Source organism: Haliaeetus albicilla, chromosome 11 (genome assembly GCF_947461875.1).
Source record: "Haliaeetus albicilla chromosome 11, bHalAlb1.1, whole genome shotgun sequence".
NCBI lineage: Eukaryota > Metazoa > Chordata > Aves > Accipitriformes > Accipitridae > Haliaeetus > Haliaeetus albicilla.
Genome location: NC_091493.1, coordinates 25,715,390 through 25,743,053, shown reverse-complemented (window position 1 = coordinate 25,743,053; position 27,664 = coordinate 25,715,390). Strand labels below are relative to the sequence as shown.

The 27,664-nt window shown below is 61.8% G+C and overlaps 1 protein-coding gene across 2 annotated transcripts in view; it reads right to left on the bottom strand.

Annotated features, from left to right (window-relative positions):
- Nucleotides 1–27,664, bottom strand: part of SLIT1 (slit guidance ligand 1) — a 65,155-nt gene that overhangs the window by 2,962 nt on the left and 34,529 nt on the right. Inside the window, exons 5-35 of one of the 2 annotated variants that reach the window (XM_069796793.1) lie at nt 15,005–15,076; nt 14,806–14,877; nt 14,310–14,381; nt 13,834–13,997; nt 13,291–13,438; nt 12,708–12,779; nt 12,402–12,473; nt 12,229–12,300; nt 11,964–12,107; nt 11,667–11,830; nt 11,531–11,554; nt 10,904–11,048; nt 10,690–10,764; nt 10,317–10,460; nt 9,885–10,028; nt 9,601–9,767; nt 8,356–8,488; nt 7,190–7,258; nt 6,726–6,797; nt 6,409–6,480; nt 6,016–6,087; nt 4,294–4,457; nt 3,788–3,912; nt 3,477–3,574; nt 2,520–2,659; nt 2,032–2,125; nt 1,715–1,852; nt 1,135–1,372; nt 908–1,038; nt 662–816; nt 292–580 (exon numbers count right to left, since the gene is read on the bottom strand). In XM_069796793.1, coding sequence (XP_069652894.1) covers nt 292–580; nt 662–816; nt 908–1,038; nt 1,135–1,372; nt 1,715–1,852; nt 2,032–2,125; nt 2,520–2,659; nt 3,477–3,574; nt 3,788–3,912; nt 4,294–4,457; nt 6,016–6,087; nt 6,409–6,480; nt 6,726–6,797; nt 7,190–7,258; nt 8,356–8,488; nt 9,601–9,767; nt 9,885–10,028; nt 10,317–10,460; nt 10,690–10,764; nt 10,904–11,048; nt 11,531–11,554; nt 11,667–11,830; nt 11,964–12,107; nt 12,229–12,300; nt 12,402–12,473; nt 12,708–12,779; nt 13,291–13,438; nt 13,834–13,997; nt 14,310–14,381; nt 14,806–14,877; nt 15,005–15,076 — 3,741 coding nt within the window. Of the gene's footprint in view, nt 1–291; nt 581–661; nt 817–907; nt 1,039–1,134; nt 1,373–1,714; nt 1,853–2,031; nt 2,126–2,519; nt 2,660–3,476; nt 3,575–3,787; nt 3,913–4,293; nt 4,458–6,015; nt 6,088–6,408; nt 6,481–6,725; nt 6,798–7,189; nt 7,259–8,355; nt 8,489–9,600; nt 9,768–9,884; nt 10,029–10,316; nt 10,461–10,689; nt 10,765–10,903; nt 11,049–11,530; nt 11,555–11,666; nt 11,831–11,963; nt 12,108–12,228; nt 12,301–12,401; nt 12,474–12,707; nt 12,780–12,886; nt 13,003–13,290; nt 13,439–13,833; nt 13,998–14,309; nt 14,382–14,805; nt 14,878–15,004; nt 15,077–27,664 lie in introns of those variants that run through there. The other variant, XM_069796794.1, reaches the window with a different exon arrangement.

The following is a 27,664-nucleotide window of genomic DNA, read 5'->3' as shown; positions in this document are numbered from 1 at the left end:
CAATGGGAGAGGTGGGCACGGCAGGCAGTGTGGAGGGACAGCCAATGGAGGGGGCAGGGATGAGAGGGGCAGCCAATGACAAGGCAGCCAATGAGCCAATGGAGAGGGGCAGTTGCAGTGGGGCACATGGGTTGCTGTGGGGCAGCCAACGGGTCAGGACCATTGCTGTAGGGCAGCCAACGGGGCAGTGCTATTGCTTCAGGACAGCCAATGGGGTGAATGGGTCGCTGTGGGGCAGCCAATGGGGCAAGACCATTGCTGCGGGGCAGCCAACGGGGCGGGGGCACTCACTTGTGCCCCTGGCAGGGGCCGCCACGGGGCTGGTCGCAGTGGGGCCCGTCCCAGCCGGGCTCGCAGTGGCAGACGGGGCCCTGGGCGCCGGTGGGCTGGCAGATGCCATGCAGGCAGTAGAGCTTGCGGCAGGGCTCGCAGCCCGGCACCACCCCTGGCGTCATCCGCGTCTTGGTGAAGTCCTGCAGCTCGTTGTTGATGTAGAGGTTGCGGATGCACCCGTGGAAGCTGGTGCCGTTGAGGAGCTGCCAGAGGCGGAAGGCGGCCGAGTTGACGTCCACAGGCATCCCTGGGGAGAACAGGACCGGAGAGCAGATGGGCATCAGCGAGCCCACATGCCCCGCCGTCGCCCTCCCGCCCCCTGTCCTACCTCCCACGTAGAGGGGGGCCTCGCTGTTCAGCGTGTAGTGCTTGCCCGAGTTGTCCATGGTCATGGGGCTGCCACCGTCGATGGAGAGGTTCACCATCTGGTCGAAGGTCACCAGCTCCACAGTGTGGAACTGCCCGTCGTTGATGGTCTCGGCGCTGGTGGGGATGGCTGGGTCACCGGGGCCCCCCCCAAGCCTGTGCAATGGGGGTGGTGGTCCCTGGCAAGCAGGGAAGGGGAGGCAGGTACCTGTAGATGGCCGAGCTGGGGTGGGTGCCGGGATCGTAGCTGACCCTGACGTGGCCCTGGTACAGCTCCACGGCCATGTGGTCGCTGTCACCGTTGTACAGCAGGATGCCGTTGCCTTCAGCTGTGGAGACCTGGCAGGGGGAGAGGTGGGAGCCCACATCCCCAGGGCAGCACCCTCGATGCCACCCTCCCAATGCCCACACACACACCACCCCCCCAGCCCTCACCTGCAGGGTGATGTTGGCCCGGGGCCAGTCCTGCAGGTCGGTGAACTGCAGGTATGTGTCACGGTCCACAAAGTTGACGCTCAGCAGCTTCTCGCACTTGAGGCCACCGAAGCCAGGCAGGCACTGGCAGAGGGCACGGGCGCCCCGCTCCACGCATTGGGCCCCGTTCTGGCACTCGGCTCGCTCGCAGAGGCCGGGCTGGCCGGCGGCACGGGGCGGCATCTCACAGAGCTGGCCACTGCGGGGCCAAGGGTGCTGCTGGGCACAGGGCTGGGAAAGCGCCCTACCCCCTGCCCAGTGCTCCATGGGGCTCTGACAGCACCCCCCTGTGTTGGGGTCCCTGGGGAGGCTCTCCAGCCAGGGGCATCAGAGGGGTGCCCAGCTGCTGAGCCCTGCCCTGGCGTCCCTCCCCAGAGATGCTGGCACCCCCCAGCCTCCATCCCCGGAGACCCACACCCCCAGGCCCACTCCTTCCTCTTGCACTGAGGGGGATGAATGGATGGACATAGTAGCCAGGACTGGTTCCTCCTGCACGGTGACATGTAACCGTCCCTGGTGCACCCCCATTTCCCGGCAGTACCTGTAGCCCTCCGTGCAGAGGCAGGAGTAGCCGTTCACCTCGTCCAGGCAGCGGGCGTTGTTCTGGCACCGGTGGTCCTGGCAGTCGTCGAAGTCCTCGCTGCAGTTGCTCCCCACATAGCCGGGCACGCACTCGCACCTGGGGCAGGCGGGGGGCTCATGGCCACCCCTTCCTCCCCGCCCTGTGCCAGTGGGCACCTGCTCCTCCTGGCATCCCCCTCCCCATGCCCCCTCACCAGCCTGTGAGCTGCAGCCCCCCAGAAGCAAATCTCTCCCTCCAAGCAGCCAGGAGAAAGCAGTTTGGGGAGGGGGGCTCACCTGGGCCCCTGGCTGGTAGAGATGCAGGTGGAGCCATGCTGGCATGGGCTGAGCTCGGCTGAGCAGAAATCCAGCAGCTGCTCACAGAAATACCCTGCAGGGCAGAAGAGGGGGTGCCAGGGGGGTGCCCAGCAGCTCCGGGACCAGAGGGGCAGCCCTGGACCCCGCGGGGCAAGGGGAGACCGTGGGGTGCTCAGCTCAAGGCAGGGAGCTGCCGAGCCCGCAGCTTGCACCACCACGGGCACAGGGCTCTGCTCCGCTGGAGGCAGATTTTGCCCGAACCAGGCAACCGAGGGCATCCCAGGGTACAGGGGCTCAGCTGGGTGTACCCAAACTCGAGGCAGCTGGGCCCAGAAGCCATGTCCATGGGTACGGGGACAGCAGGCAGAAGAGCTATTAGCCCTCATCGCTGGGAAGGGAGAAGCACTGGGCACATTCCCCTGCCAGGACTGCGAGGTTTGGGGATGGCTAGCCTTTGTGCTGGGTACCTGTGTAGTGGGCAGGGCACAGGCAGGTGTAGTTGGTGGCACCAGGCATGCAGGACCCCCCGTTCTCGCAGCTGTGCTCCTTGCAGGGGTCGCTGGCAGCGCGGCAGCTCGGGCCCTCAAAGCCCGCCAGGCACAGGCATCTGCCACAGGGCATAGAGCAGCATCAGGGGGTGGGAATTGGAGCATTTTGGGGTGATCCCCCCAAAAATGCCAGCACAGGACCCTGGCAAAATGCACACATGCATGCCAAGAGGCTCCGAGGAGCAGGGTTCGGTACCCCCCTGCTGAAAACCGGGCGCAGGGGAGGGTGGCAGTGTGCAGCCCCACGCAGAGCATTCTGCGAGGATGCTGAGTTGCCACGACAACGGGCTGAGAGGCCACTCAGCACGGGGAGGGGGGGCAGGCGGCTGTGCAGCCCACGTCCTCACCCCCAGCCTGCCATCTATTTTCAGCCACTAATTGGGCCCTGGTTCCCGGAAAGGGCTGAAGCGTTCGGGGTAGCGAGGGTTGTGCGAGGGCACAGCAGCACAGCAGCCTCGCAGGGAGCAGCAGCAACCCCCGGGCCGCATCCTGCCCCATCCCACACCGTCAGCCCTACTACAGCAGCCAGATCCCAACCCCAAATCCCGCTGCTCTCTGCCTCCCCATACCTCCCATGGCAGCAGGACCCTCCTCTCCCCCCCTACCCTCAGCCCAGGAGCCTGCAGGGCTGGGGGACACCGCAAAGCAGAGCCAGCACTCAGCCATGCTGGTGCTGTGCTGGCAGGACGCGCAGGCAGGGCTGCAGAGAGCAGGCAGCACGGGCCGGAGCTGCCAGGTGAATGCAATATCCCAGCTATGTGCCCCAGGGAGCACACGGGAGGGGAGGGAAGCACCAGACTTTATCTCAGTGGGATGCCGGGGCTCCACGCTGCTGCCCAAACACCCGTTTTTCATGTGTTCCCACCCAGCACTCACCTGAACCCGGCTCCTTCCCCCTCCTGGGGCTGGCAGGTCCCCCCATTGGCACAGGGGTTGGAGGAGCAGCCACTGAGTGCCACCTCGCAGTCCCTGCCCTAGGGAAAGAGGGAGAGGTGGGAGTGAGAAGGGTGCCACAGCACCATGTCCCGCTCCCCCTGCCCTGTCCCACTTGGCCGGGCGCTGCGGGGAGCAGGGAGGGGGGACGGTCCTGCAAGCAGCGAGCCCCGGGGACACGGCAGAGCCCCTGTGCTGCCCCCTTCCCCTCTGCATGGATGGGTCCCCCGGCGGTGGTGCCAGGACCAGGGTACCTTGTAGCCGCTGGGGCAGGTGCAGCGGTAGAAGCCAAGGGGGTCGTTCTGGCAGGTGCCCTGGTTCTGGCAGGGGCTGGAGAGGCAGGGGTTGCACTTGGCCTGGACGCTCAAGGCGGGTGGGCCTGTGGGACGGGAGGCGCAGAGATGACCATCAGTGCAGAGAACGATGGGGAGGTGTCTGTTTGTGGGCACCAACATGGGGGGCAGAGCCCCAGCCACGGCTGGGAGCAGAGCCTGCCCTGCCAAGGGGCTGTACACCAGGCAATGGGACAGCAACAATTTTGCTCAGGCACCAGGGATGTACCACCAGCCAGGCAAGGGGACAGAAGCATCCCGGCCCCCTCCACAAGGCAGCTCAACAGATGAAATGTTGGAGTCTCCCAGACTCGCGGAGCATCGTTCTGCCGGGTGCGGGGCAACAGGCAGCCCAGCTCCCTGCAGTGCCTGCTGCCCTGCCAGAGGGCAGCGCGGATGGGCAGACGGATGGCGCAGCCTTCTCTCACCTTGGCACTCAAACTTCTTGGCGGGGGTGGTGAGCAGCAGCTTGCCTTCCATGTCAGGGGGCCCAGCACAGCGGGCGATGCCTGGCTCCTTGTACCCTGTCTTGACCCAGCTGGAGAGCCAGCGCAGGTTGCAGCTGCAGTACAGGGGGTTGGCCCCGATGGCTCTGCAGGAGGAGAAAAGGCAAAACTGCACCCGCTGCCCCGCAGAGGGAACTGGGCTCGGAGACCTTGGGACTGGACACAACTCTGTCACTTGGCTGGGCTGCCACAGGATGGGGGGACCCAGCACTCCTCCATTTCTGGACCCACCAGAGGTGCTGCCCACAGTGGGAGGACTGGGGCACACAGCCCTACACCGCTGCCCAGTTCAACCACCCTGCTGCCAGCCCCACAGCCCATGTGGCACCCCATGGCTCTGTGCTGGGGCTTTCCTCCGCTGCCCACACAGAAATCCTTCGGAGTCCCTCTCCAGCACTGGAACAAAGCTGCCTGGGCCCAACGCAAACTTGGCAAAGCACCCTGAGGCTGTGCAGAAACAACAGGACCATCGCACAGGAGCTGCAGGGCCAGCCAGGGCTCTGCCGCACAAGCCTACGGGGCAGGGACATTGGAGTGGGCTGCTGGGGACAAGCAGCGGGTCATGGCCGGAGCTCGTGGGGACAGCATTGGGGGAGAGCAAGGAATTGCTCTCAGAGGAGGAGGGACGGTTGCTCTGCTCCGCAGCAGAGCAGGGCAGGGAGCAGCAGATGACATGGGAGGCTGAGGGGTTGGATGCTTCTTTGCATCCTTCTTCACTGCAAAGGTCAGCGGTGACGGAGGGCTGGTGAGACCGACACCTGTGACGAAGGAAGGAGACGGCAGCCCAGAAAGCAGGCGGTAGGGACAGCAGATCTGCTGGGGCTGACAAACCTGTCCTAGAGCACTGACAGCGCCGGCTGGTGACACAGCTCAGCCCTGCGGGAGCCGGCAGCACCAGCTGGCAGCAGTGAAGACAGCACCGCACTTCGGCAAAGGAAATCGGTGAAGAGCCAGGGGAGACCAGACCGAGCAGTGCCGCTCCCAAAAAACACAGGGAGGCCAGGACTGGAAATCAAGATGCTCTCCGCAGGCTGGAGGAACAGCCTGAGAACCCCAGGATGCCAGGAGCAGGACTGGCCACCGGCAGGCAGGTGGGAACAGCTTAGCAGAGACAGGGAAGGGACTGAAAAGTGAGGAAAGCTGAACTCCTGCCCCGGGCAGTGGGTACAGGGCTGTACTCCTGGGGTACAGACTCCCTCAAAGATGGGTTGAAACACAGCCACTGGCAACAGGATGCTTGATGACAGACTGGGGGGGGCTGCTGCAGGGAAGCGCCCTGGCAGGAGGCGAACGACATGCTGGCACGGGTCAGAGCAGCCCCTGCCAACCCACGACCGTGCCAGCACCTTGCATGTCTTGACTTACATGTTAGGGGACCCTAGGGACCTGGTGGGGGGGGGACCCCACACCACCTCCAGCAAGGACCATAGGGCCACCCCAGCAGCATTGGGAGGCTCAGCTGCACACCCGGACCTGGGGCTCAGCATGGGGAGGGCAGGCACGGCACAGCATGGCACTGCCCCACAAATGCTGTCCCAAGTACCAGCCCAGAGAAGAGGAGAGGAGGCAGCGCAGCCCCATGTTTTTTAAAGGTCTCCTGAGCCTGCGTCCAGCCCTGTGCCCTGCAGAGTGGGAGATACTCACAGGTGGGACAGGGAGGTGACGTCTGCGAAGATGCCCTCAGGGAGGCTGGAGATGTCATTGCCGTGGAGAGACCTGCAGAGAACAGAAGGTCCTGCAATGCCCACGGCTCCAGGGTGGGCAGCAAGGACTGTGACCAGCTGGGCTGCCCCCACCCCACAGGTCCAGACATGGGTGGCAGAGGTGGACATGGGTGGACCCCACTACACTGTCACTGTTGCAAATGCACCATCTGCTCCGAGAGGCTGATGCATCTCCCCTTGCTCCTCCTGCAGCCTGTACCCTGCCCGCCTGCACCCAGCTCCAAGTGGGCACAAGGGACACAGGCAGCAGCAGAGAAGGGACTGGGCAGGACTGCGAGCAGGGCTGCGGGCAGGGCTGCGGGCAGGTACTTACAGCAGCCGGAGGGAACGGAGGCCCTCGAAGGCCAGCGGAGGGATGCACTGCAGGGAGTTGTAGCTGAGGATCCTGCGGAAGGGAAGAAGGAGGCAACACAGCGCCGGGGACACCACTATGTGTGCTGCAAGAAGCCCACCCTGGGCTGCACGTTCCCCCTTGCGTGAGCTCCAGCTCAAACCACAGCTTCACCCCAGCAGATGGGGGAGGCCTTGGTGTTCCCAGCACACCCCAGTCTTTGGGGTCCTCTAGGAACAGCCCCCTGCAGCTCAGCTGGGCTGCAGCCCAGTGTGGCACCCTGCAGGGACTGCACTTACAGGGTGGTGAGCTGGCTCATGTTGGTGAAGGAGGAGTTGCTCAGGGAGCTGATCTTGTTGTTGCTCAGATCGCTGGAAAAGAGAAACCCCAGAGCGTGGAGCCAGCTGGGCCCTGTCCCCCCTCACTGCTCCCCGCCTGCTCAGCTGCAATGGGGTGCGAACAGTAGCACGGCACAGCCTCCAAGGGAGCAGCAGGGCTATCACACAGGCTGACAGCAGCAATGCCACTGTCCCCACTCTGCCCCATGCCCAGCGACAGCAGAGACTGTCAGCACCCAGGGGCTGCGCATCACTGCCAGCCAGCTGTGTCCTGGTGCAGAGGGTGGATGCAGAGGAATGTTGGGGGTCCCTGCATACTGCCAGGCCCCTCCTCAGGATCATGCACCACAGGGACAGCCTCTGTCCTCGCCCACGGGTCCCAGCAGTGGGACTGGCTGCCTGGGCTCCTGCTCCTGGCTACTTACACAAGCTGCAGATACTTGAAGGTGGAGAGCTGCCCCGGGACCTGAGTGAACTGGTTTCCATCCAGGTAGCTGCAAGGGAGAACAAAAGCACCTTGGGGTGGCTGAGAAGCAGGAGGTCTCTCCCTCTGCCCTCCCATTTCTCCTGTGCACTCCCACAGACTTGGGGCTGCAAGGAGCATCTCTAGCATCACCTCCCTCCCAGCACCCAGGCCCCATGGGGCTCTCGCAGGACCCCTGGGCTGGCAAGGGAGCCAGCGTGCGAGTGCATTAGTATACCCGAGGGCTTTGGATGAGAGTCCCTGGGAGCAGTCTCCCAACAGCCTGCGTGTGCTAGCGCAGCCAGCCATGTGCTGCATTTACACATCTGATGTGAGCGTGGGCGGCCGTAACCATTCCCAAGGCATGTGTGAAAGAGAGCGGAGGATGCAGAGAGGAGGGGTGTGCGAGACAGCGCAGGGGTGTGAGGGGGTGGTATACATATGTATGTGCACAATCAGTGCCTATACCCCCCCACACACAGGACTTGCTGCCATCCCCCATCCCAGACGGGTGCAGAGCCCCTTTCGCAGCGATGGGCATCACAGTTTCTACACATCCAGACCTGGCATGGCTGCTTGGGTACCTCCCTGAAACCCATGGTGATGGGTGGCTGACCCCAATCAAACCACATCCCGTTGTCCGCGTACTCGGAGCTGGGGCTACTAAGAGCATCCCCGCAGCTGTGGTGAGAGGTGACAGCAGAGAGGGGCCAGGGAGCTGGCAGAGGCAAGGCAAGGTGGCCCTGTCCCTGTCGCTGATGGCAGGCTGCTGGGGACCACAGAGCTCTGGGCTCCACGGCTGCGTGGGGACCGCAGCTGCAGGGGGTGGCTGTCCCACACTGCCCCCTCTCAAGGGCCAAAGAGCAGGGACCCAGCTGCTGTGACAACACCCCTTGCACATCACCCTTGGTAGCCCTGAGTTGGCCGAGAGGCTCTCGCTGAGCCCCTTGCTGAGGTTGGGGCCGGACAGCGTCCCTTGGCTGGGTGAGGGTCCTGCTCCCGCTACTGGGCTGGGATGGGGGTGTGGGAGGGAGCATTCTGCCCCAATTCCTGCAACCCCGCAGCAGAGACCTCCTACCCAGAGCTGCAAAGCTAGGGGGAGAGCCTGGGCACTTGCCCACCACTCACAGCTCCGTGACGTTCTTGGGGATCCCCTTGGGCAGGGCCTTGAGGTGCTTGTTGCTGCAGCGGACAACGGTGTCGAGGCAGGTGCACTCCTGCGGGCACTGGGGCCGGGGGATGCAGCTGGTCTCCTCCTGACCTGCACCGGGCAGAGAGCCACAAAGTCACCGGGGCCCAGCCCTCAGGCACCATGTGAGGCTGGACTCAATGCCTTGTGCCCGCCTAGGACTGCTCCCCTCCCATGCCGACCGTCCCCTTGCCCTCAAAGCAGGGTGCTGCAGGCAGCAGCAAGCTATTGCTTGTGGGCAATAGCCTCAGCCCAGCTGAGTCAGCAGTGCAGAAATCGCTCCTGTGCCCAGAAACCGCCTGCCCCACCGGGATGGATGCAACCAGCCAGGTCAAGGCTGCTCTGATTTTCACCATTTTCAAGCTAAAATGCAGTCCCAGGGACGGCAGAGAGGAGGGCTTGGAAGAAGGGGCTCAGCCCTGCAAATCCTCCTGAAATAACCTCCTTCACCCATCTCCCAGACGCAGGCTAGAGGGAGCGGTGCCTGCGCCAAGCAGCCGGAGGAGCCGGCATTGCTCCCCCTTGCCTGCCGCAGCGCTGGGCTCCTGCGGGAGAGGCGTCCCTGGGATGACCGTATGTTATCTTGCACTGTTAGGAAAGGCGCAGGATGCAACCCTTCAGTCTTTGACGTGGTGGAGGAGGGAAAGCAGAAGAAATGATGATTTGTTTGTAAATATTTTCCAGAGGGCTCAAAAGCTGTTCTAAATTAAAAAATTTTTTTTAAAAAGGCTTTTCTCTCAACACGCACACTCCCCCACTGCTCCATCTGCCCAGCTCCGGTGCGTGTGTGGGGCTGGGAAGGGAAGGAGGGAAGGAGCAGGATGAATCCCGCTGCGCCTTGCCTACACATCTGCTCCTGCCAGCACCCAGGGCACAGCGTTTGCCAGCACAGACCTGCCTATGTACAAGGGCCACGCAGTGCAGTGGGTGCAAACTCCTGGCTTCAGAGCAGCTCGTGGGTATTTGGGTGCAGCCCTAAGGGCTGGGCACCAGGAAGGGAAACTTGTGCCTTGTTAGGGGAGGGCGTTAACGGGCTGAGGGACCCCCCAAGCTGCCAGGTTGCCACCAGGCACTGCCAAACATCCCGGGAGCAGGGGCAGTGCTGGGACAGGGAGCGCGGTGCCAGCCCAGGAGGAGCAGACTGGTCCCCCCTCACCCCCGGCGCCGCAGGGCCCGTGAGTTACCTTCCTCACACCTGAAGTCGGGGAAAGCCACGTCCTGGAGCGGGATCTGCCGGAGGAAGTCGGGGTTTTGGCACCGCGGGTTCCCCGTCACGATCTTCCTCTTGCGCAGCCAGTCCCCCAGCCAGGCCAGCTGGCAGTTGCAGTTGAAGGGGTTGGCGAGCAGGTTCCTGCACATGGGAGGGAGTGCGAGGGCATCACCTGAACAGCCGCTGGGCAAGGGGACCCCCTGCAGCCCCCCAACACGATTGGGACAGCCTGGGAGCATCTTGGGGCCCGAGACATACAGCGTGGAGAGGGACTGCAGCGTGTCAAAGGCGCCCGGCGCAATGGTGCTGATCTGGTTGTCATATAGGGAGAGCAGGCGGACGTTGCGCAGCCCCGTGAAGCTGTCGTTGTGGATGCAGCTGATGCGGTTGTTCCTCAGCATCCTGCAGAGGGAAGGGGATGAGGGCACTTAACGACCCAGGCAGGTGCTACAGGGGAAACCCACCTCAGCAGTGCCCAGGCTGTGCCCACCTCACTGCCAGGCAGCAGGATAAGCCTGAGCTGAGCAGCAAAAACCTGTCCCCCCAGCTCTGGATACGGCCAGTGGATGGGCAAGGCACTCCTGAGCTGGCCCCGCAGTGATGCAGACAGCACCAGCCCGGGATCGTGGGCAGGGGAGCAAGGAGCAAGGATGTCCCCATCCCTGTGCCCATGGCGGAGGGGGGACTCACAGGGTCCTCAGCCCGTCTAGGCCCCTGAACATGCCGCTCCGCACAGACTCCAGCTGGTTGACGGTGAGATGCAGCTCACTGACGGAGGATGCCCCCTCGAATGCCCCATCCTCGATCTCTGACACCTTGTTGTTGCTGAGGTTGCTGCGGAGAGGGGAAAGCAGGCTGGGATGGGGGGATCTGCCCTGACCTCATCCTGAACCCTGCCTCCCCCAGGTCCCACTGAGCACCCTGTGATGCCCAGTCCCATGGGTGACCCTCAGGTTGGGACGTGCCCCCCATTTCACACCCCAGGCTGCCCTGGCATCAGGACCTCCTGTGCCTTCCCGGCCCCCAGACACTGCCGATGGGGCTGCGCCTGCCTGATACTCACATTTTCTTCAGATGCGGGAGTTTCTTGAAGATGCCGGTGGCCTCCAGGATGGAGATTTCATTGTTGTTCAGGCGCCTGGCGTGGGTGGCAGGGAAAATTGCTCAGGAGATGGCTGCGAAGGGCCTGGCACAGACCAAACTCTGAGCCAAACCCCAGCACCGGTGACGTTCTGGCTGCAGGAGAGAAAGCAGGGTGGGAGAGAGGAGGCTCTTACAGCTCTGCCGTGGACTGCGGGATGCGCTCTGGGATCTTGGTGAGCTTCAGGTTGGAGCACTCAACCACGTTGGATTCACAGCGGCACTTCGGGGGGCAGATCACATCGCTGTTGCACTCACTGTTCAGCTGGTAGTCCTCCGTCCCTGCATGCCGGCGAGGGCAGCGTGGGCTCCCGTGAGCAGAGGCACGGGGGCTGTGCCTGCCCTCCCCTCCTCTGATCCTCCCACACCCTCAGCCGGGCTCCATCTCTTCCCCAGCTCCCCTAACCCCACCCACTGTGCACATATTACTCCTCTCTGTGCCCAAAGCAGCTTATCTGCAGGGTATTTGTCCTGGGTACATGGGGTGCTCCGCTGCCCACCACCCTCTCCCCTCCTGCAACCACAGCCAGACCCCAGGGACGCCTCCGTGCCCATCCGGATAATGGCACGATGGGAGATGCCGCAACATGTCCTGGTACCCAGCGCTTCTGTTACTGTGGCACCTAGGAACTCAGAAACCAGAAACGATGGGAAATGCAGCGTGGTCCTGCCGGGCCAGACCATGGGGCTCTGGCACAACCACCCCCGCAGGCAGCCTGGCCAAAAGGTTACCAGGCACACATGCATGTGGCTCCTCCTCTTACCTGGGATGAAATACTGCTCTTTGGCTGCAGAAAAAAAAGCACATCAGCACTCTGAGCACACGGACACCAGGCTGGGGCAGGGCTGAGGACAGCCGTGCTGCAGGGTGTCCATGACAGGGATGGGGACAGCTCTCACCCGAGCAGCGAAACTTCTTGCTCTTGATCTGGCCGATGCGCTTGTTGGCCAGGCGCCGGGGGCTGGCACAGCGGGCGCCGCTGGTCTCAATGGGGTTGGTGCGGAGGAAGTCTGCCAGCCACTTCAGGTTGCAGTCGCAGACGAAGGGGTTCTGGGCCAGGTGCCTGCACCGGGGACAGCGGGTGACACACCACCGGTGACAGCAGGTGACTACCAGCTCCAGCCCCGGCTACCCACTGAGATGGTTCCCCCCAGGCACCCGCCTGCCCAGGCATCGGAGCTGGCACGGGCACTCACAGGGTCTGGATGGCCCGCAGGGAGGTGAAGGTGCCCTTGGCCAGACTCTGAATCTTGTTGTCATAGAGCGAGAGCAGCGAGAGGTTCTGCAAGTCCTGGAAGGCGTCTGCCCGCACGCAGTTGATCTTGTTGGCATTTAGGAGCCTGGCAGGGAGGGAGGGAGGTGAGTCTGGGGACCCCCTTCACTGCATCATGGGTGCTGAGGACCTCAGCCCTGCTTCCTGGTGTCCCTGCAGAGCATCCCACCCAGCCACTGGCATCTTACAGAAGCTGCAGGGCAAAAAGTCCCCCGAAGACGCCTTTGGGGAGGTCCGTGATCTTGTTGCCATACAGCACCCTGGGAGAGAAAGACTGGTGTGAGGGGGATGGGGGAGAGCAGTGGGGGCATGGTTCAGGGGGTGCAGCATCCACCCTACACACCCCGGTGTGGGCACTTACAGGGAGTTCAGTGAGCGCAGCCCCTGGAAGGCATCGGGGGCAATCTCTGAGATCTGGTTGTTGCTCAGGTCTCTGAAACCAAAAGGGAGAAGGTGGTCTGGTCCCCTCTTCTCTCACCCCATGCCCCCATCCTCCTGCTGTGTCCAGGGGACCACCCCCAGCCTCTGAGATACAGAGCTGGGGGTATCCAAGACCCCATCCCAGTGCTGCCATGTGGGGCAGCCATGTCATGGCAAGTGCCCCACGCCCGTCGGAGTGGGGGGCTGCAGGCCAGCAGGGTGAAGAGTGCTGGGGCTGCACACTTACATCCTCCGCAGCTTCTTGTAGGGGGAGAAGGCACCTGGGGGGATGGACTTGATGCCGTTGAGCTCCAGGCGTCTGCAAAGAGAAGGGGGAGAGATGAGGGCTGTAGGGCTGGCCGAGCCTCAGTACCCCATTGATAGGGCTGGGGGGGCCGCAAGACCCCCAGGCTTGCGGTAAGCTACCCCACCAGAGTGGCACCATTCACCCCAGGGACAACTTGCAGCCTGTGGTCGGGGCTTTCTCCAGCAGGGAGGGGTGCCATGGGTGGGGGGACTGTGCTGGCTGGGGCAGGGGGAGCACCTCCTCCCCCCCAGCACCCTGCATCTGGGGGCACCTGCTGCCTTCCATGTGCTTTGCATGCCGTCCCAGCGAGGGCTTTGCACCATAATTGGATTCCCCTAAGCAGATTATTTCTCTATTTACATTTTTAATGCAGCTAAATCCATGGCTAAATCTGGACAGCATGGGAGAAGGGCAAGGAAGGCCTGCCACCCCGCGGAGTGGCTGAGCTGTGGGGCTTGCCCCTGTGTCCCCACTGCCTTGAGCCACCAAGAGCCCAGCAGTGATGGTGTGGGGCTGTACTCACATCTCCGTCATGGTCTCGGGCAGGTTGGCAGGGATGGCCGTCAGCCCCTTGCCCCGACAGTCCACAATGCCGTTGCTGCAAGTGCACATGGCCGGGCAGGAGCCAGAGGACAAGCTGCAGAGCTGGGCACGTGCCTGGTCCGTTTGTCCTGCCAGGGAAACAGCCAGCATGGGAATTGCAAAGAGTTGAGCCAGGCGTGTGGGTGGCAGCACCCCGAGGAAGGGACCCTGGTGACAGCTCAGCATGCTGGGACAGCTCGTGGCACCCTTGAGTGGGTGCACAAGGTCTTGGTGTGCCCCAACCCCCTGCAAAAGGCATGCAGCTCCAAGGGCACAGACTGATGTGCCCTTTGTCACAGTGATAGGGTGGTGTTGTCCCCGCACCAGGGACAGTGCTGACTTGAGCTGAGCCCATGGCGTTCATCCAGGCTCTGAGCTGGGGCACATGGCAGAGAGCGGAGGTGGGCTGCATCGATGGGATGGACTTTGTCCTCCCAACCCGTGTCCCTGCCCTGGCACCCATTGCCTCCCCTGTTCCCCTCACCAGAGCAGCTGAACTCGTTCTTCTGGATCTCAGCCACGTTGAGGCCGCGGAGCTGGGCTGGAGCGGCGCACTGGGTAAAGAGCCCAATGGTGGGGCGCTGGCGCAGCCACTGCGAGAGCCAGGCCAGGTGGCAGTCGCAGAAGAGGTGGTTGGAGTGCAGGCGGCTGCGGGCAGACAGGGCAGTCAGCAGCCACAGGATGGCTCCCACCCACCCCACTGCCCTCCAGCTGCCCCAGCCCGGCTCATCCCAAAGGCTGGGGGCATACAGAGTGGGACATGGAGGAGCCCGACAGCATCTGTGCCAGTTGCCAAGGCCACCTTGCTTGGCAGTGCTTGGGGATGCTCTGCAGGGCTGTCCCCTCCATCCCCTCCCCACGGTGCTGTCCCAGCACTGCTGAGCTGCCTTGCCGGCACTGGCAGCAGAACTGGGGACATCCCACTCCAGCCCAGGGAGTCCTTCCCACCCCAGCACTCACAATGTCCGCAGCTTGGGCATGTGGTTGAAGCTGGACACGGGGATGGAAGTGATATTGTTGTTATTCAGGGTCCTGCAAAAAGGCAGAGGGGGGCAGGTCAGGGTGGCCAGGCCATAAATGGGAGCATGAGATGGTCCAGGTGGCACCAAACCCCCAGGAGCAACAGCACCCACCCACCCGGGCACAGGGTGGATGGATGGAGAGGCGAGGGATGGGGACAGCCCAAACCCCCGGGCAAGGCTTGCTGCCCTTTCCAGGCTTTTCCCCTCCATAGCCAGCTGCAGCCACGTGGACCTCCTGGGGCAGGATCAGGCCCTGGAGCACAGCTCTGCAGCAGTGGTACCAGACCCCTGCTCAGCCTCTCCTCAGGGCCAGGGAGAGATGGCACAATGAGGATGTCCCTGCAGCATCTCAGTGAATGGGGAGCACCCAGGGAGACCCTCACCCCGCGTGGGGCTTGCAGGCTGGAGGCTCCAGCCAGCCCCTGGCCACTTACAGGACCTCCAGCCCCCGCAGGGCACGGAAAGCCCCATCCTCGATGCAGCTGATCTGGTTCTTGTCCAGTTGCCTGGAGGAGAAAGACAGAGGGAGCATTGCTGGGACAGCCCAGGCAGAGAGCAACCTGTGGCTCCGGATGCGTCCTGCCACCAGACCTGACCCCAAACTCCCTCGTGCCCATCCCTGCAGGGACTCACAGGTTCTTGAGGTCGGTGGCCCCACGGAACGCCTTCCTGGGGATGGCCTGGATGAAGTTCTCGCTCAGGTCCCTGGAGAAGAAAGAGGCAGGAAGGAAAATGAGCAGTGCCTGCAAAGCATGATGCCCCGTGGGACAAGGACATCCACAGGCAGGGGCATGCCCCAGCACTCAGAGATCCCCCAGGGGCTCTGGGTAACTGTAGTTTGGCTTCAGGTCCTTGGTTGCCCACTGCCCTGCTGGCATTCCTGAGGCAAGTCTGGCTGCATCCATGGTGGCTGCAAGTGGCTGGGGCTCCCCGGACACTGCTGTCCCTGGCTCTGATAAGCAGAGCAGCAGGGCACAGCTCTGGGAAAACCCTCCGCACTTAAATATCCTCTGACCGCTATAATTACAGGTCCCTGCTGATTAACTGGTAATTACACTTAGTGACTCTAGCAGGCATTCCCATGGAGCCTGCCCCGCACTTTAGAGGGCACAAATAATCGGGTCATTAATTACTTCATCACTACACGGCACCGTCTGTGTAATCACCTGCTCTGCAATGCCGGCGTGTGCCAGGCCAGCACAGGCTTTGTGTTCCAGGGCTGGCAGCGGGTCGGAACCCCCACCATGCCTGGACTGTCTTTTAATGACCACAAAGGCCAAAAATCTCACTGCAGGTAGGGTCTGGGTGGACTGGCTCAGCTTACCCCATCCTTGGGGGGACCTGCCTATCATATTTGTGCCACACAGCTCCCGTGCAGCCATTCCCTCTCCCACCCCAAGGGCCACGAGCTCCTCCAAGCTCAGCAGGCGCCTGCATTGCCTGCCCTCAGCCCCATGCCAGCACAGCCCTGCTCCAGCCACCCATGGGGCAGGAGGCCAAGTCCCCAGCTCCCTCCTTGCACAGGGAAACTGAGGCATGACACGACACGGTATCTATCCTATGCAGCAAGTCCATGGGTGAGTGAGGAGCAGGACCAGGGCATCCTGTGCAGATTAAGCATCCCCCAGCATTACACAGGCCATGCAGACACACCCGTCCCCGCGCCAAGAGGTGGTTTGGGGTGTCCCTGGATGCCAGCATCTCACACTCAGTGCTCACCTGCTCTGCTTCAACATAACAAAGCCTGTTCACTACTAATATCCCAGGGCAGTTGGGCTGGGTCAGGATGGAGGCAGAGCATCCACTGTCCTCCCCGTGCCCTCATTTCCTCCAGAAAATGGGCTCAGCATGGCCCACAAGCTGCTTGCAAAAGACCTGGAGGTCTCCAAATTGGGACTTCACCCCAGCCGAAAGCTTCACTGCCACAATGGGGAAATGTTCCCAGAGGGAAGCACAAGCATCACTTGCGCAGATGCATGAGAAGGAAAACCCAAGGACAGCGGCCTTGCCCAGCCCTCCGTTGGGATGCCCAGCCACCAAGGAGCCGCTATTCGGTGCCAGAGCGATGCACCGGCCCCTGCCCCCCCTGCACACAAAGTGCACACAAAGTGTGCAGGGGGGGCAGGGGCCGGTGCATCGCTCTGGGTCGCTCCTGGGGAACCAAACCCGGCTGGCAAAGCACCATGACTGGGGCAGAGGAGGAAGGGAGATGCGGCCCCTGGAAGGGTCCAGGCTCTCGGGGAGGGTAAAGCCCAGCTCCCCTGCGAGCAGCCGGGCGCGCAGCAAGCGCAGTTTCACCGCTACCCGCGCGGCGGCACTGCCAGGCTGCCCGGCCCCGGCTGCCTGCGCTGCCTGCGCTGCCTGCGCTGCCTGCTCCGCCCGGCCCCTCCCAGGCTGCTCCAGCCCTTCCCAGGGCTGGGGGCCGAGCCCCTCCCACCCCCGAAAGGGACCGGGGTCGCCTCGCACTCTGCAAAGGAGAAGGACCCGACACCTGCAGCAACCCCCGACACCCCAGCACCCCTTCGGATGCAAACGCCCCCTTCCCCATCCTCTGCTGGGGACGCGATGAGCCCGGGGACCCCCCGGAGTTGCACTGACCTTTCAGAAAAATGCAGCATCGCCCCAGATCCCCTTTTCCCTTTTGGCTCCTAGAAGAAGGAATCCCCTAGAAAACCCTCCGGAAATCCCCAGACAATGTTCACCGCTCTTCCTAGCAATGCATTCAATGCATCGCGCTCTCTCTTGGCAGCTGCCTGTCCTCCAACATTAAACCGGTCACAGCAGGGCCAAGCATGGCAACACCCACCACGCCTGCCTGGGCAGCCCCTGCCTGCAGCATGTTTGGTTCCCCCATGGAAACCTTGCTCGCGTTTCTCTGCTTGCAGCACATGGGAGTCCCAGCGCGCCCGGGGAGTAAACCAGGCGTCTGTCTGCAAGCTGCTCACTTACAGCTCGCAAGGGAAATGCTGCTAGAAGGTTGCAACTGACTTTGCGAGGCTTCTCCCCTTCACAGCTTTTTGTGACAGTCACCGATGAAGTGCTGCCGTCGGGCGTACTGAAGCCAAGAGGGACAGACGCTGGATGCAAGGGTTTCAGCAAGGCCTCAGCACCGGGCTTACATTGCCGGCACGGTTACACAGCTGACAACACCAGGACAAACACATGCTTTGCCTGCAGGATCCTCAGGCCCCGGCATTGGAACAAGGCATGGCTCCTTCCCTCCTGGTGTTTCATAGCTCCCAGCTATGTTTGCTTTACACTTTGGCGCCGAAGAAACAGCAGATGGCACGGCTTCTCCTCGCTCCGCCGCACGGCTTGCGGCACCCTCAGCGACTGCGCCGGTGCCACCTCGCACCCCGCCAAATACAAGCGTGTCGCTGCCATCGCATGTGGCGTGCCAGCTTGCAGCAGTGACCACAAACACTGACAGGTCTGACAGCCCTGCTGGGGACCAGCCGGCGGACAGGCACGGACAGAGGAAGGGGAAAGAAAGCAGCTCCTGCCCTGTCGTCACAGCCGCCCTTTCTGTCTTTTCTGGTTTCACTTCCAGACGTTTTCCTAAAGCTCCAAGTTTAAGAGTTCATGGTTATTGAATCCAAGCGATGCCCAAGCAGCTGGCCCATCCACAGTGCCACCGTCCTCCCATCCCTGCACCACAGGGACCACACAGCTGGTGTTTCTCCCCACGCAGCACAGGGTGCAGAGGGCTCCGGTAGTCCCAGGGGTGCAAAGGGAGAAGGATGATAAGGGGTGAGCAGGTGATGGGGGGGACACAGCCTCTGCCCTGCGAGTGCCAGAGGACAAAGCCAGACGTCTGCACTTAGGCAGACCCTGTAGCACACACACATGCCCGAACGGGAAGATCTCAGCAGCCTGTCTGCAAAGCAGGACCCCCACTTGCCCCCCAGGAACCCACTGCATTTCCACTCCCTCCTGGCCCAGCCCCATCCCAGATCGCTTCTGTCCCCAGGCTCACCTCCCACAGGGGTTTCTGACCCAGCAGATGCTTGTTAATTATGAGCAGCCAGCTCCAGCCCACAGCTGTACAATGGGGAGAAAGCAGGCACCCACTTTCCTTCTAAACGTCCCCTGAAAGCCTTATGGCCAGGCTATGTCCACACAATTCCCCCCCTGGCGGGACAGCGTGGGGGATAGTGGTGGTCAAAGATTGAGATTTTGGAGACTTCCCTGCTCGGATCTTATACCCCGCTGCCCTTGCCCCACTCTGTGCATGATGGCTGTCGGTGCAATATCTGTGGCGGATCTGGAGGTGCCCCCGGCACTGGCTCTCCTGGCAGCCAGCATCCCCTGCCCCGCCGCCGCCGGTCCCCAGGGAGCCTCGGCGAGGAGCCAGGCGCGGGGCTGCCACGGCTCCCTCGGGGCTGGCAGGGGCTCGGCGGCGGGAGCCAACCCCCCAGCGTGCCGCCCTGCCCGGCACTTAGCGGGGCACCCGAGCAAAACTGTTCGACATCGCTTCCCAGTGGGGAGCCCACTCAGGCAAACAAACCTCGGCAGCCTTAATCTCCCCAGCAAGAGCCCGGCGGGCCGGAGGGCGGGTAGGAGGGAGGGGGCCGCAGCGGGACTGCGGCGGCCAGGCGGGAAGGCCGGGGCTATTACCACGCTCTCATTCTTTCGGCTAATCCTGACTTCACACTTTAACCTGATTGAGCCTTGTTTGGCGAGCTGGCTCCTCGCACGTCGTGTGAGGGGATTAGGGCCGGACGCAGCGGGGAGGTAATTGCTTCCCAGCGGCGCTGGCCCCACGTCCTCCGAGCCCCCCGCCGCCTGCCAAGAGCGCTGGGGCGGCCTGGCAGCCCTCCGGCACGGCGCTCCCCTCGCCAGGCAGCCCGGCTTGGCAGCGTCCACCGGGGCTGGCTTTGCCGGCGGTGCAGAGGTCCATCTCGCCCGGCGCCGGCAGCCAGCGGGGCACCTCCGTCCAGGCGAAAGTCGCAGCAGCCCGTGTCGAGTCCCAGCCATGCCGGCGAGTCTGCGGAGACACGCCGTGGCAGGCGAGCGGCTTCCCATCCTGGCAGCGCCCACATGGCCAGGACCGGCTGCCGGCTCCAGGCGGGTGAAGCGCAGGGGGTTTGCTCTCCTCATTAATTTGTTTCCTCCCCAGCTTCCACGCTAGCATCCGGTGGTCTCCCTGACTCTCTCCTGCTCACTGGGGCAGATCAAAGGCATAAACCTTTCAGCTGCTGCCAGGCTGCTGCTCCCACGATGAAAATGCAGGACAGGTCCCTGCTCACGGGCCAGGCGCTTTCCCCAGCAGCTCTGCCCCACCGGCGGCACTGGGACCAGCCACTGCAGGCACCAGCTCGGCCACAGCAACCGTCCACCAAGTCTCGAGCAGACAAGGCAGCTGCCCTCGCAACCAACGCTACACAGCCCTGGGCAGCACCAGCTTTTTGGGCTGGGATAGGTGCTCCTCAGATCCCAGCCTCGCCTCGCTGGCACTGTGCTGGAGGAGGCTGTGCCAGGGTGCAGCCGGCATTTTCCCAAGCCAAAGGGCCTGCCAGGGACTAACCAGCAAGGACCAGGGCACCAGCAGCTGTTAAGCAGCCCGGTGTCCCTCGGGTCACTCCACACATGCTGTTTGTCCCAGCACAGCCTGTCCAGGGCAGAGGGACGGGCAGAGCCAGGGCTGCCCCGCCGGCACGGCTGTTCACACCATCACCTCCACCGCCTGACAGGTGACAAGGGCAAGCGTGAAGGGACAGAAAGACTCCTGCATTACGCCAGATCAATAAGACTAATCAGCGTTCGCATTAGTGGCCGACAGCCCAGAGTCCCCCTGGGGGTTTTGCACTCCCGTTTCTTACTGCAGGGGAGGAGTGGCTGCACCCACTGCTTGTGCTGGCATCGGCACCCACAGCCCCGTGCTGGGGGAAACAAGTGTCACCCACGTGTCCCAACCGTGCGATCGATTCAAGGTGTTGGACACCTCGGTGACAAGTGGCGTTCCTCAGAGGTCAGTATTGGGACTGGTGCTGTTTAATACCTTTGTCAGCAACATGGACAGTGGGATTTAGTGAACCCTCAGCAAGTTTGCCAACGACTCTGAGCTGTGTGGTGCAGTTGATGTGCTGGAGGGAAGGGATGCCATCCAGAGGGACCTTGACAGGCTCGAGAGGTGGGTCCGTGCGAACCTCATGAAGTTCAACAAGGCCAAGGGCAAGGTCCTGCACAATACAGGCTGGGCAATGAGTGGATTGAGAGCAGCCCTGCGGAGAAGGACTTTGGGGTATTGGTTGACAAGAAGCTCAACGTGACCTGGCAATGTGCGCTTGCAGCCCAGAAAGCCAACTGTATCCTGGGCTGCATCAAGAGAAGCATGACCAGCAGGACGAGGGAGGTGATTCTCCCCCTCTACTCCACTCTCGTGAGACCCCACCTGGAGTACTGTATCCAGCTCTGGGGCTCCCAGCATAAGAAGGCCATGGACCTGTTGGAGTGAGTCCAGAGGAGGGTCACGAAGATGATCAGAGGGCTGGAGCCCCTCTCCTATGAAGACAGGCTGAGAGAGTTGGGGTTGTTCAGCCTGGAGAAGGCTCCCAGGAGACCTTATAGCAGCCTTCCAGTACCTAAAGGGGAGCTACAGGAAAGATGGGGAGGGACTTTTTATCAGGGAGTGTAGTGATAGGACAAGGGGTAATGGTTTTAAACTGAAAGAGGGCAGATTTAGATTAGAGGTAAGGAAGAAGTTCTTCAGTGTGCGCGTGGTGAGGCACTGGAACAGGTTGCCCAGAGAAGTTGTGGCTGCCCCATCCCTGGAAGTGTTCAAGGCCAGGTTGGATGGGGCTTTGAGCAACCTGGTCTAGTAGAAGGTGTCCCTGCCCACTGCAGGGGGGTTGGAACTAGATGATCTTTAAGGTCCCTTCCAACCCAAACCATTCTATGATTCTGTGAGTCCCCAGTGCTGCAAGGACCCAGTGCCAAGGAGGGGTGTCCCGGAGGGGAGCTGCTTGCCAGAGGTTGGGAGCAGCTGCCCCGCTGCTGCATTAGCAGGGTGCCGGGGTAACGAGGCAGGGTTTTGTCCACCGTGTCACCTGCCCTGGTCCCCAGCGCCGGCATGAGCAGGGCCCTGCAGCCCCATCTCAGGTTCAGGCTCCCATGGCGTGCCCCCAGCATTACATCAGGCTGTTTGATTTTTAATGGACTCCGCTGGCCCAGCTGCTGGCCCAGCTCCATCCTGACAGACCTCCCACCCCCTCCACCCCTGCCTCACTCTGCTATCCCCAAGGTCATGGGGAGCCTGCACGCTGCCTGCTACCGACTGCGACCCTGGCCCCTGGGGCTGATGGTGTTTGCGCAGGTCAAGGCGGGATGGCAGAGCCCAATGCATGGGTGCAAACAAGCCAGGGTGCAGCATGGTGGGCTCAGCGTGAGCCCCTGCCACTCAGGAAATGGCACCTTGGCAGGGGCCAGAAAGGGTAATGGGAGGGGATGGGACAGGGTCCAAAGCAGCATGGCGAGGGGAAAAGGGAACATTATTCACTGCTTTTCACAACACCAGAACAAGGGATGTCTGGCAGAATCACAAAGGTAGGCTTAAAATCACAGGTAAGAGTGACTCCTCCAAATTAGGCATTGTTAGTCCGTGGGACTCCCAGCCACAACCAGCTCAAAAGGGGAATGAACAGAAAAAAAGTGCAGAGATGCACCTGCAATCCCGTGCTGCAGCAAGGAACACATGCAGGTGGATGCCTGGGAGCTGGCTTCTGCTGCCAGGAGACCAGCTGGGCACACACCTCTGGAAGCCACCACACTGCCTGGTGCAGGCACTGCCAGGCACGGCTGATGGCTCAGCTGCCACTCAGCCGGCAGGGACTGTCACCCAGCAGGAGTCACTTCTCCTGTCAGCCTGTTTTAGTGGGAGGTGGAGATGTACAACCCTTCTGCTCCCCAGAGCGGCGTGGGGGATGTCAACTTGGGGTCAGCCCGATGCCGGCACACCGCACCCAGCCAGGACAAGGTGCCAGGGTCCCTGCTCCAGTCTCTTGCCTGCCAATCTTGTCCCTGCCTCTCCTAGGCAGGGGGGGACAACAGTGAGTCGGGGAGGGGGGCTGCTCCTGCGGTGGTTCAAGGGGGAACAGCTGGTTGCTGTGAGGAGCATCCCAAGCTGGGCGGCACGGCACAGCCCTCCCCGCTGGCAGCCGGAGCAAGCGCTTCATCAGGCAGCCCCAGCCGCCAACAATTACGTGCTGAGTAAATCGATGGGATATAATTGGACTATTAAGATCTCATTATCCTCCTGGCTCCGGGTGCTGCAGCCTGCAGCGTGCTGGGGGAGACTGCAACCTGCAGCCACAGAAACTGCCTCCCGACCCAGACAGCCTTGATGAGTACTGGGGACAGGGTGCACGGAGCAGGGACGGTACAGCCAGAGGGGACAAGGATGGTGGCAGCAACCTGTATTGAGCACAGGAGACATCTCTGTGGCACAGCGAAGCTCTGTGCAAAGGCAGGGAGGTGACCCTACAGGGGCCCTAGAGATGAGGAGGTCCAGGCATCCTTCTTCTAGCCACCACAGCAGCCTGAAAGCCACTGCTGGCCTCTCTTGCCCTGTGCGGGGCTCATTGCTCCTGGGTGGCACGGGGAGTTTGGCCTCTATATGCACTTTCATACGTGCTTCTCCCCCAGCCCTGCCGGAAAGAGGGGCTCGTCCCCACCTGCGAGTTGCAGGGTCTCCATGCTCCAGCACTGGGGGTCCCCTCCCCTTTGCAAGGGCCATGTGCCTGTCATGTCCATCACCTGCTCACCCATCACTTGTGGGGTAATGATGAGATTCCTGGGCATGGGATGGTCCTCCTGAAGGGACCAGAGTCCTCAGCACCTCTTGTCAGGCAGGATGACACACCAGGTCACATCCACCGAGGTCCAAGCAACAATAAATAATCAATTCCCTTAGGAGAGCTGCCCCCATCCCCACCTGAGGTTTTTCTGCAGTAATATTTCTTGTTATCTCAGCACCAGCAAAAGCAATGGATCAGAGCTCATCCTTGCCAGGCCCACATGTATAAGCACAAAACAATCCTTTGCTGGAGCAAGGCAACACACCGGTAGACATCATGATGTCGTGCTGAGCGTCTCAGACCACAGACCTCAGTGACACAAGCTCGATAACAAATTCTGCCTGTCCACCACGTACACACAGCAAAGAGTAAAGGTGAACGCTGCCAGACTGGGGAGCGATGCTTCACACTGCTCCCCTGCCAGGAAAGCCTTACCAAAGCACCACGCTGACCCTAGGCTCCGGCCCCAGCCCCTTCCCTCCCAGAAGATGCAGATGCTTCCCAAAACATTAAAGCTGGAGGGGTTTGTTGCTTGGACAGCCGAGCAGAGCATGTGTAAAATGCAACATATGCTCATGGCAACAGTTAGCAAGAAGAGTCCCAGCCCCAGCGCGGTGCTGCTGATTTAGCAAAACATTTCAGGGCATACATAAATCTCAGCAGCTTCAAAGGGATGCTGCTGACCCGTGCCATGACCTGGGTCGCTGTCCTTAGCAGAGCACGAGCGACTGACACCATGTGGTATCACCGGGTGGTGCCGTCACAGTGCCAGCGTATGCCACAGGGGTGCACCTGGGGTGCCAAGGCACATGGGTGCATGCGCTGAAGGTGACACCAGCAGCCCTGTGTTTGGGCACGAGGGAAGTCGGGGACTTGCAACATCCATTGCGAGCAGGATGATCTGCAAGGGGAAGGCATTTTCAGGAGCCAGACCTTGCCGAGCAGCTCCTTGCACAGGGCAGCCCTTGTGCGGTGGCTCCGGTCCAGCTCCGGCAAGGAGCGGCTCCCGCGTGGGCTGCGCTGCAAAGCCAGAGCTGCGGGACTCAGCCTCCATGGGAAGGGGGATGCTATGGGAACCAGGGGAGCTGGCCAAGGAAAAGAGGGGAGGGTGGGAGGGAGGGGGAATAAAGCATCTGCCACCCACCCTGGAGCCTCTTCAGAGCTTGAAACCAGTTAAAAGCAGCAGCTTTAATGGAAACACAAGTGAAATAACAAGCTGCAAACCCTGCGTGCCTGTCGCCGCCCCCTCCCCACACTGTCCCTTTGTTCCTGCAACCTTGTTATCTGTGGGAAGGGGAGCCAATGCAAGGCTAAGGCATCGCCACCAGCTCCCCAGCATCCCAAAGTGCCTCGAGAGAACCACAGCACTCGCTGCGCCCAGTGCCCTGTGGTCCAACAGAGGCCAGGCTGGGCAGGGGGGTGCCCTACAGCACAAACCCGGGAGCAGCCAACCTGCCACTGTCTGCAAAGGGACCTGCTGTGTGGCTGACGCGTCTCCCAAGGCTCCCACTGACCGCTGGCTGAGGGCTCATCCCCTCCAGTAAGTGAGCTCCAGTCCAGCTCATTCCCTCTAGCTGGACACCGTGTGTTAAAACCACACCTGCCCGGCTCACAGCCTCCATGTCCCACTGCCACCAGGAGCTGAGGCACCCAGCTGCACCCAGCCAGTGGCCCCATCGCTGCACGGCCTCCTGCTTCTCTCCATCCCTGCTTTTCACCACCTCCAAGTCCCCTCTACCCTGGTGTTCAGCAAGCTTGTTCTCCTCCCTCCTTTCATGTTTTTGCTTCTGTCTCACCCTCTAGTAGTGGGAAATCCCTGCAAAACCCTCCACCAAAACATGTTTTCTTTCCAGCTCCCACGCTACCCTCCAGCCTGCGCACCTATCTGCTTCACATTTCCATTGCCCAGCTCATTTCCAGCACGTTCCCGACGCACTGCAAATCAAAGGTGTGGAGCCGTTCCTTTCCCCAGGGCTGCACGGCCCTGACAGCCTCCCCCCGAACCCACCCTCGGCTCACTGCCCCACTGCTCTCCTGTTGCAGAAGGAAACCACTGCCCGTGGCAGAGCATCATCCCAGTGCTCACAGACCCAGCACGTCCTGGGGCACCCAGCAAATCAGGGTACCACAGCCCAGCAGCTCCAGAGCTTGAGGCAGAGCGAGCCAGGGGGTAGCGGTGAGGATCTGCTGGACCACACGTGGGTCTACCTCTGGCAGACGGCAGAGTGCCACACCGAGACTCTCCCGTGCAGCACCATGATGGTTAGGACAAGGTCAATCCCCCCTCACCCCACCATGACCCCATGCACAGAGGGCCCTGCTGGGTGATGGTGCTGTGCCATGCCGGGAGAGGTGCCAGGCTCCAGCTCCATGCGCCAGGAAGCCTTGCACCCTCCAGCACGCAGCGAGTGCTCCCTGCCCGGCAGCTTGCGCCGGAGAAGACACCCCAAACTCCATGCAGCAACACTCATCCAAGGTGTAAATGAAAAAGCAAATAGCTCTTCTGGCAAGCCAGCCCCAAGCCCTGTGGGGAGCTGGCTGTGGCTCTCGTTAGCAGGCTCATCCCCTGGGTTTGCGGCACTGCTGAGCTCAGAGCTAATTGACTACCAGGCTCTGAGGCTTTTAATTGCTAATAAGTGTGAAGCCAGCCTTGCCGGCCCTCCTGGATTCCTCCGAGGTGTGAATGAGGCTGAGCCAAGCTGAGAATTGCGTCCCGGCTGTCCCAGATCTGGCGCAGGCTGGTGAGCCAAGGAGCGATGCTGCCGATCTGTGACGCTGCTCCTCAGCTTTGCAGGTCCTGGGATAGCAACACTAAACTCTGGTCCCAGCTTTGGGAAGGGCTAAAGCAAACTCCCTCTGGCCTGGAGGATGCTCTGAAACCAAGGCTGAACCTTGCAAGACCCAGCTGGAGTTACTTGGCAAGATGCCCTGGCATGACCAAGGGTCCTTCAGGCTCCTCACACTCAGCCCTAGCACTAAGATAGGCAAAACTCTTGTCCCAGCAGTGGCTGCATGTCATAGCCTGGCTTTCTGAAAGCACCTGGGAGTGACCACAGAGCCAGCAGTGGGATGCAAGGTGGGAGATGCAGCGTGGGGTGAAAAGCATCAGCTGCCACTGGGCAGCCAGGATGGAGCCAGCAGGACATCTCAAACCCAGCCCAGCAGCTGCAAAAAGAGATGTGATTTTACACAGGGCTGGGAGGAAACAGCCCTGATAGGAGAAGGGTCCAACAGAAAAGGAGGGTGGAAAATGGGGCAGAGCGAGTGTGAGGCTGTGAGAGCATCCGAGCACGGGAACCAAGCACAGGGGCACACAGCAGGGAAAACCCAACAGGCAGATAAAAAGACTCCATCCCGTGTGGCACACATCAAAGCCAGGATAAAAACTGCTGGCAGGGAAGCAAAGCCCTGCCACAAGGCTAGGCTTAAGTTGGAGCTGCCCTTGCCCCACTAACGTCGCTCCCGAGCGGGTTTGGGCGAGCAGCACCCAGTCATGGCCATGCCACAGGGGACAGGGAGCTGCACCCCAGCACAGAGGGCTTCCCTCCACAGAGCAGCTCTTTGAAGAGCCCCCAGCACAAAACCACACCGCGAGTCCGGGGAAGCCTCTGCCTACAGGCAGTTCGTACAGCTGCAGCCCCCCAGTCACAAAATACTGCTGCCCACGGACCTTGCCTGTGCTGGGGATCAACAGCTCCTCCTTGTTTTGGGGAGGCAGAAATGAGTTGCCGGAGGCACATCTGGGTGCTCCTCCTGCCTTTCCCCGATCCACATATGCATGGAGCCTTGGAGGAGCAGTGAGCCCAGCAGCAGCGCCCAACCGCAAGGCACAGACCAGGGAGCCCCAGCCCTGAGCCCACACGCACCTGGGGGGCGCGCACAGACCTTCAGCCTCCATATTAAAGCTCAAGTGATGGAGAAGCCCCACATCCCTTTGCAAGCTGCCCGGAGGTTAATTATCTTTGAGGTTAACGGTGCACCTCCTGTCTCTGCTCCAAGCGCATCTCACTTCAGGTGGGGACACTGGCTCTGTGACCCCAAGAGCCTGCGGCTGACTCTGCCCTGCAGACGTGCCTGAATAGCTGGGGGCTGTGTTACCTGTGTGTCCACATCTTCTGCTACAGCCCGACTGAGCTGGGAAGGGGAGGCTGTGCGTTTCCCAGGAGGTAGCTACAGTCACAGGTGTTTTCACAAAGATTGAGCATCTCACCGCCATCACGCATGCTATGCCAGTGCACACACCTCCTGGGGATCCCTAAGAAAAAACACGCACGCCAGAAGCAGTTCACCTCTGCGCCCCTCTCCCATGCTACACTCCTCCATTTAAAACCTAGCTCAAGCCCAGCTGGGATCGCAGTGGGGATTCCTGCTAAGGGGAGAGCCAGGGTGCGTCCAGGGAGAGGGGATGGGACCCTGAACCCCGTCTGGCTCGGGGGGTCACTCGTCCCAGCTTTAGGGGAACTGCTGGCTGGGGCTGGATCTGCCAATGTTGCAGCCA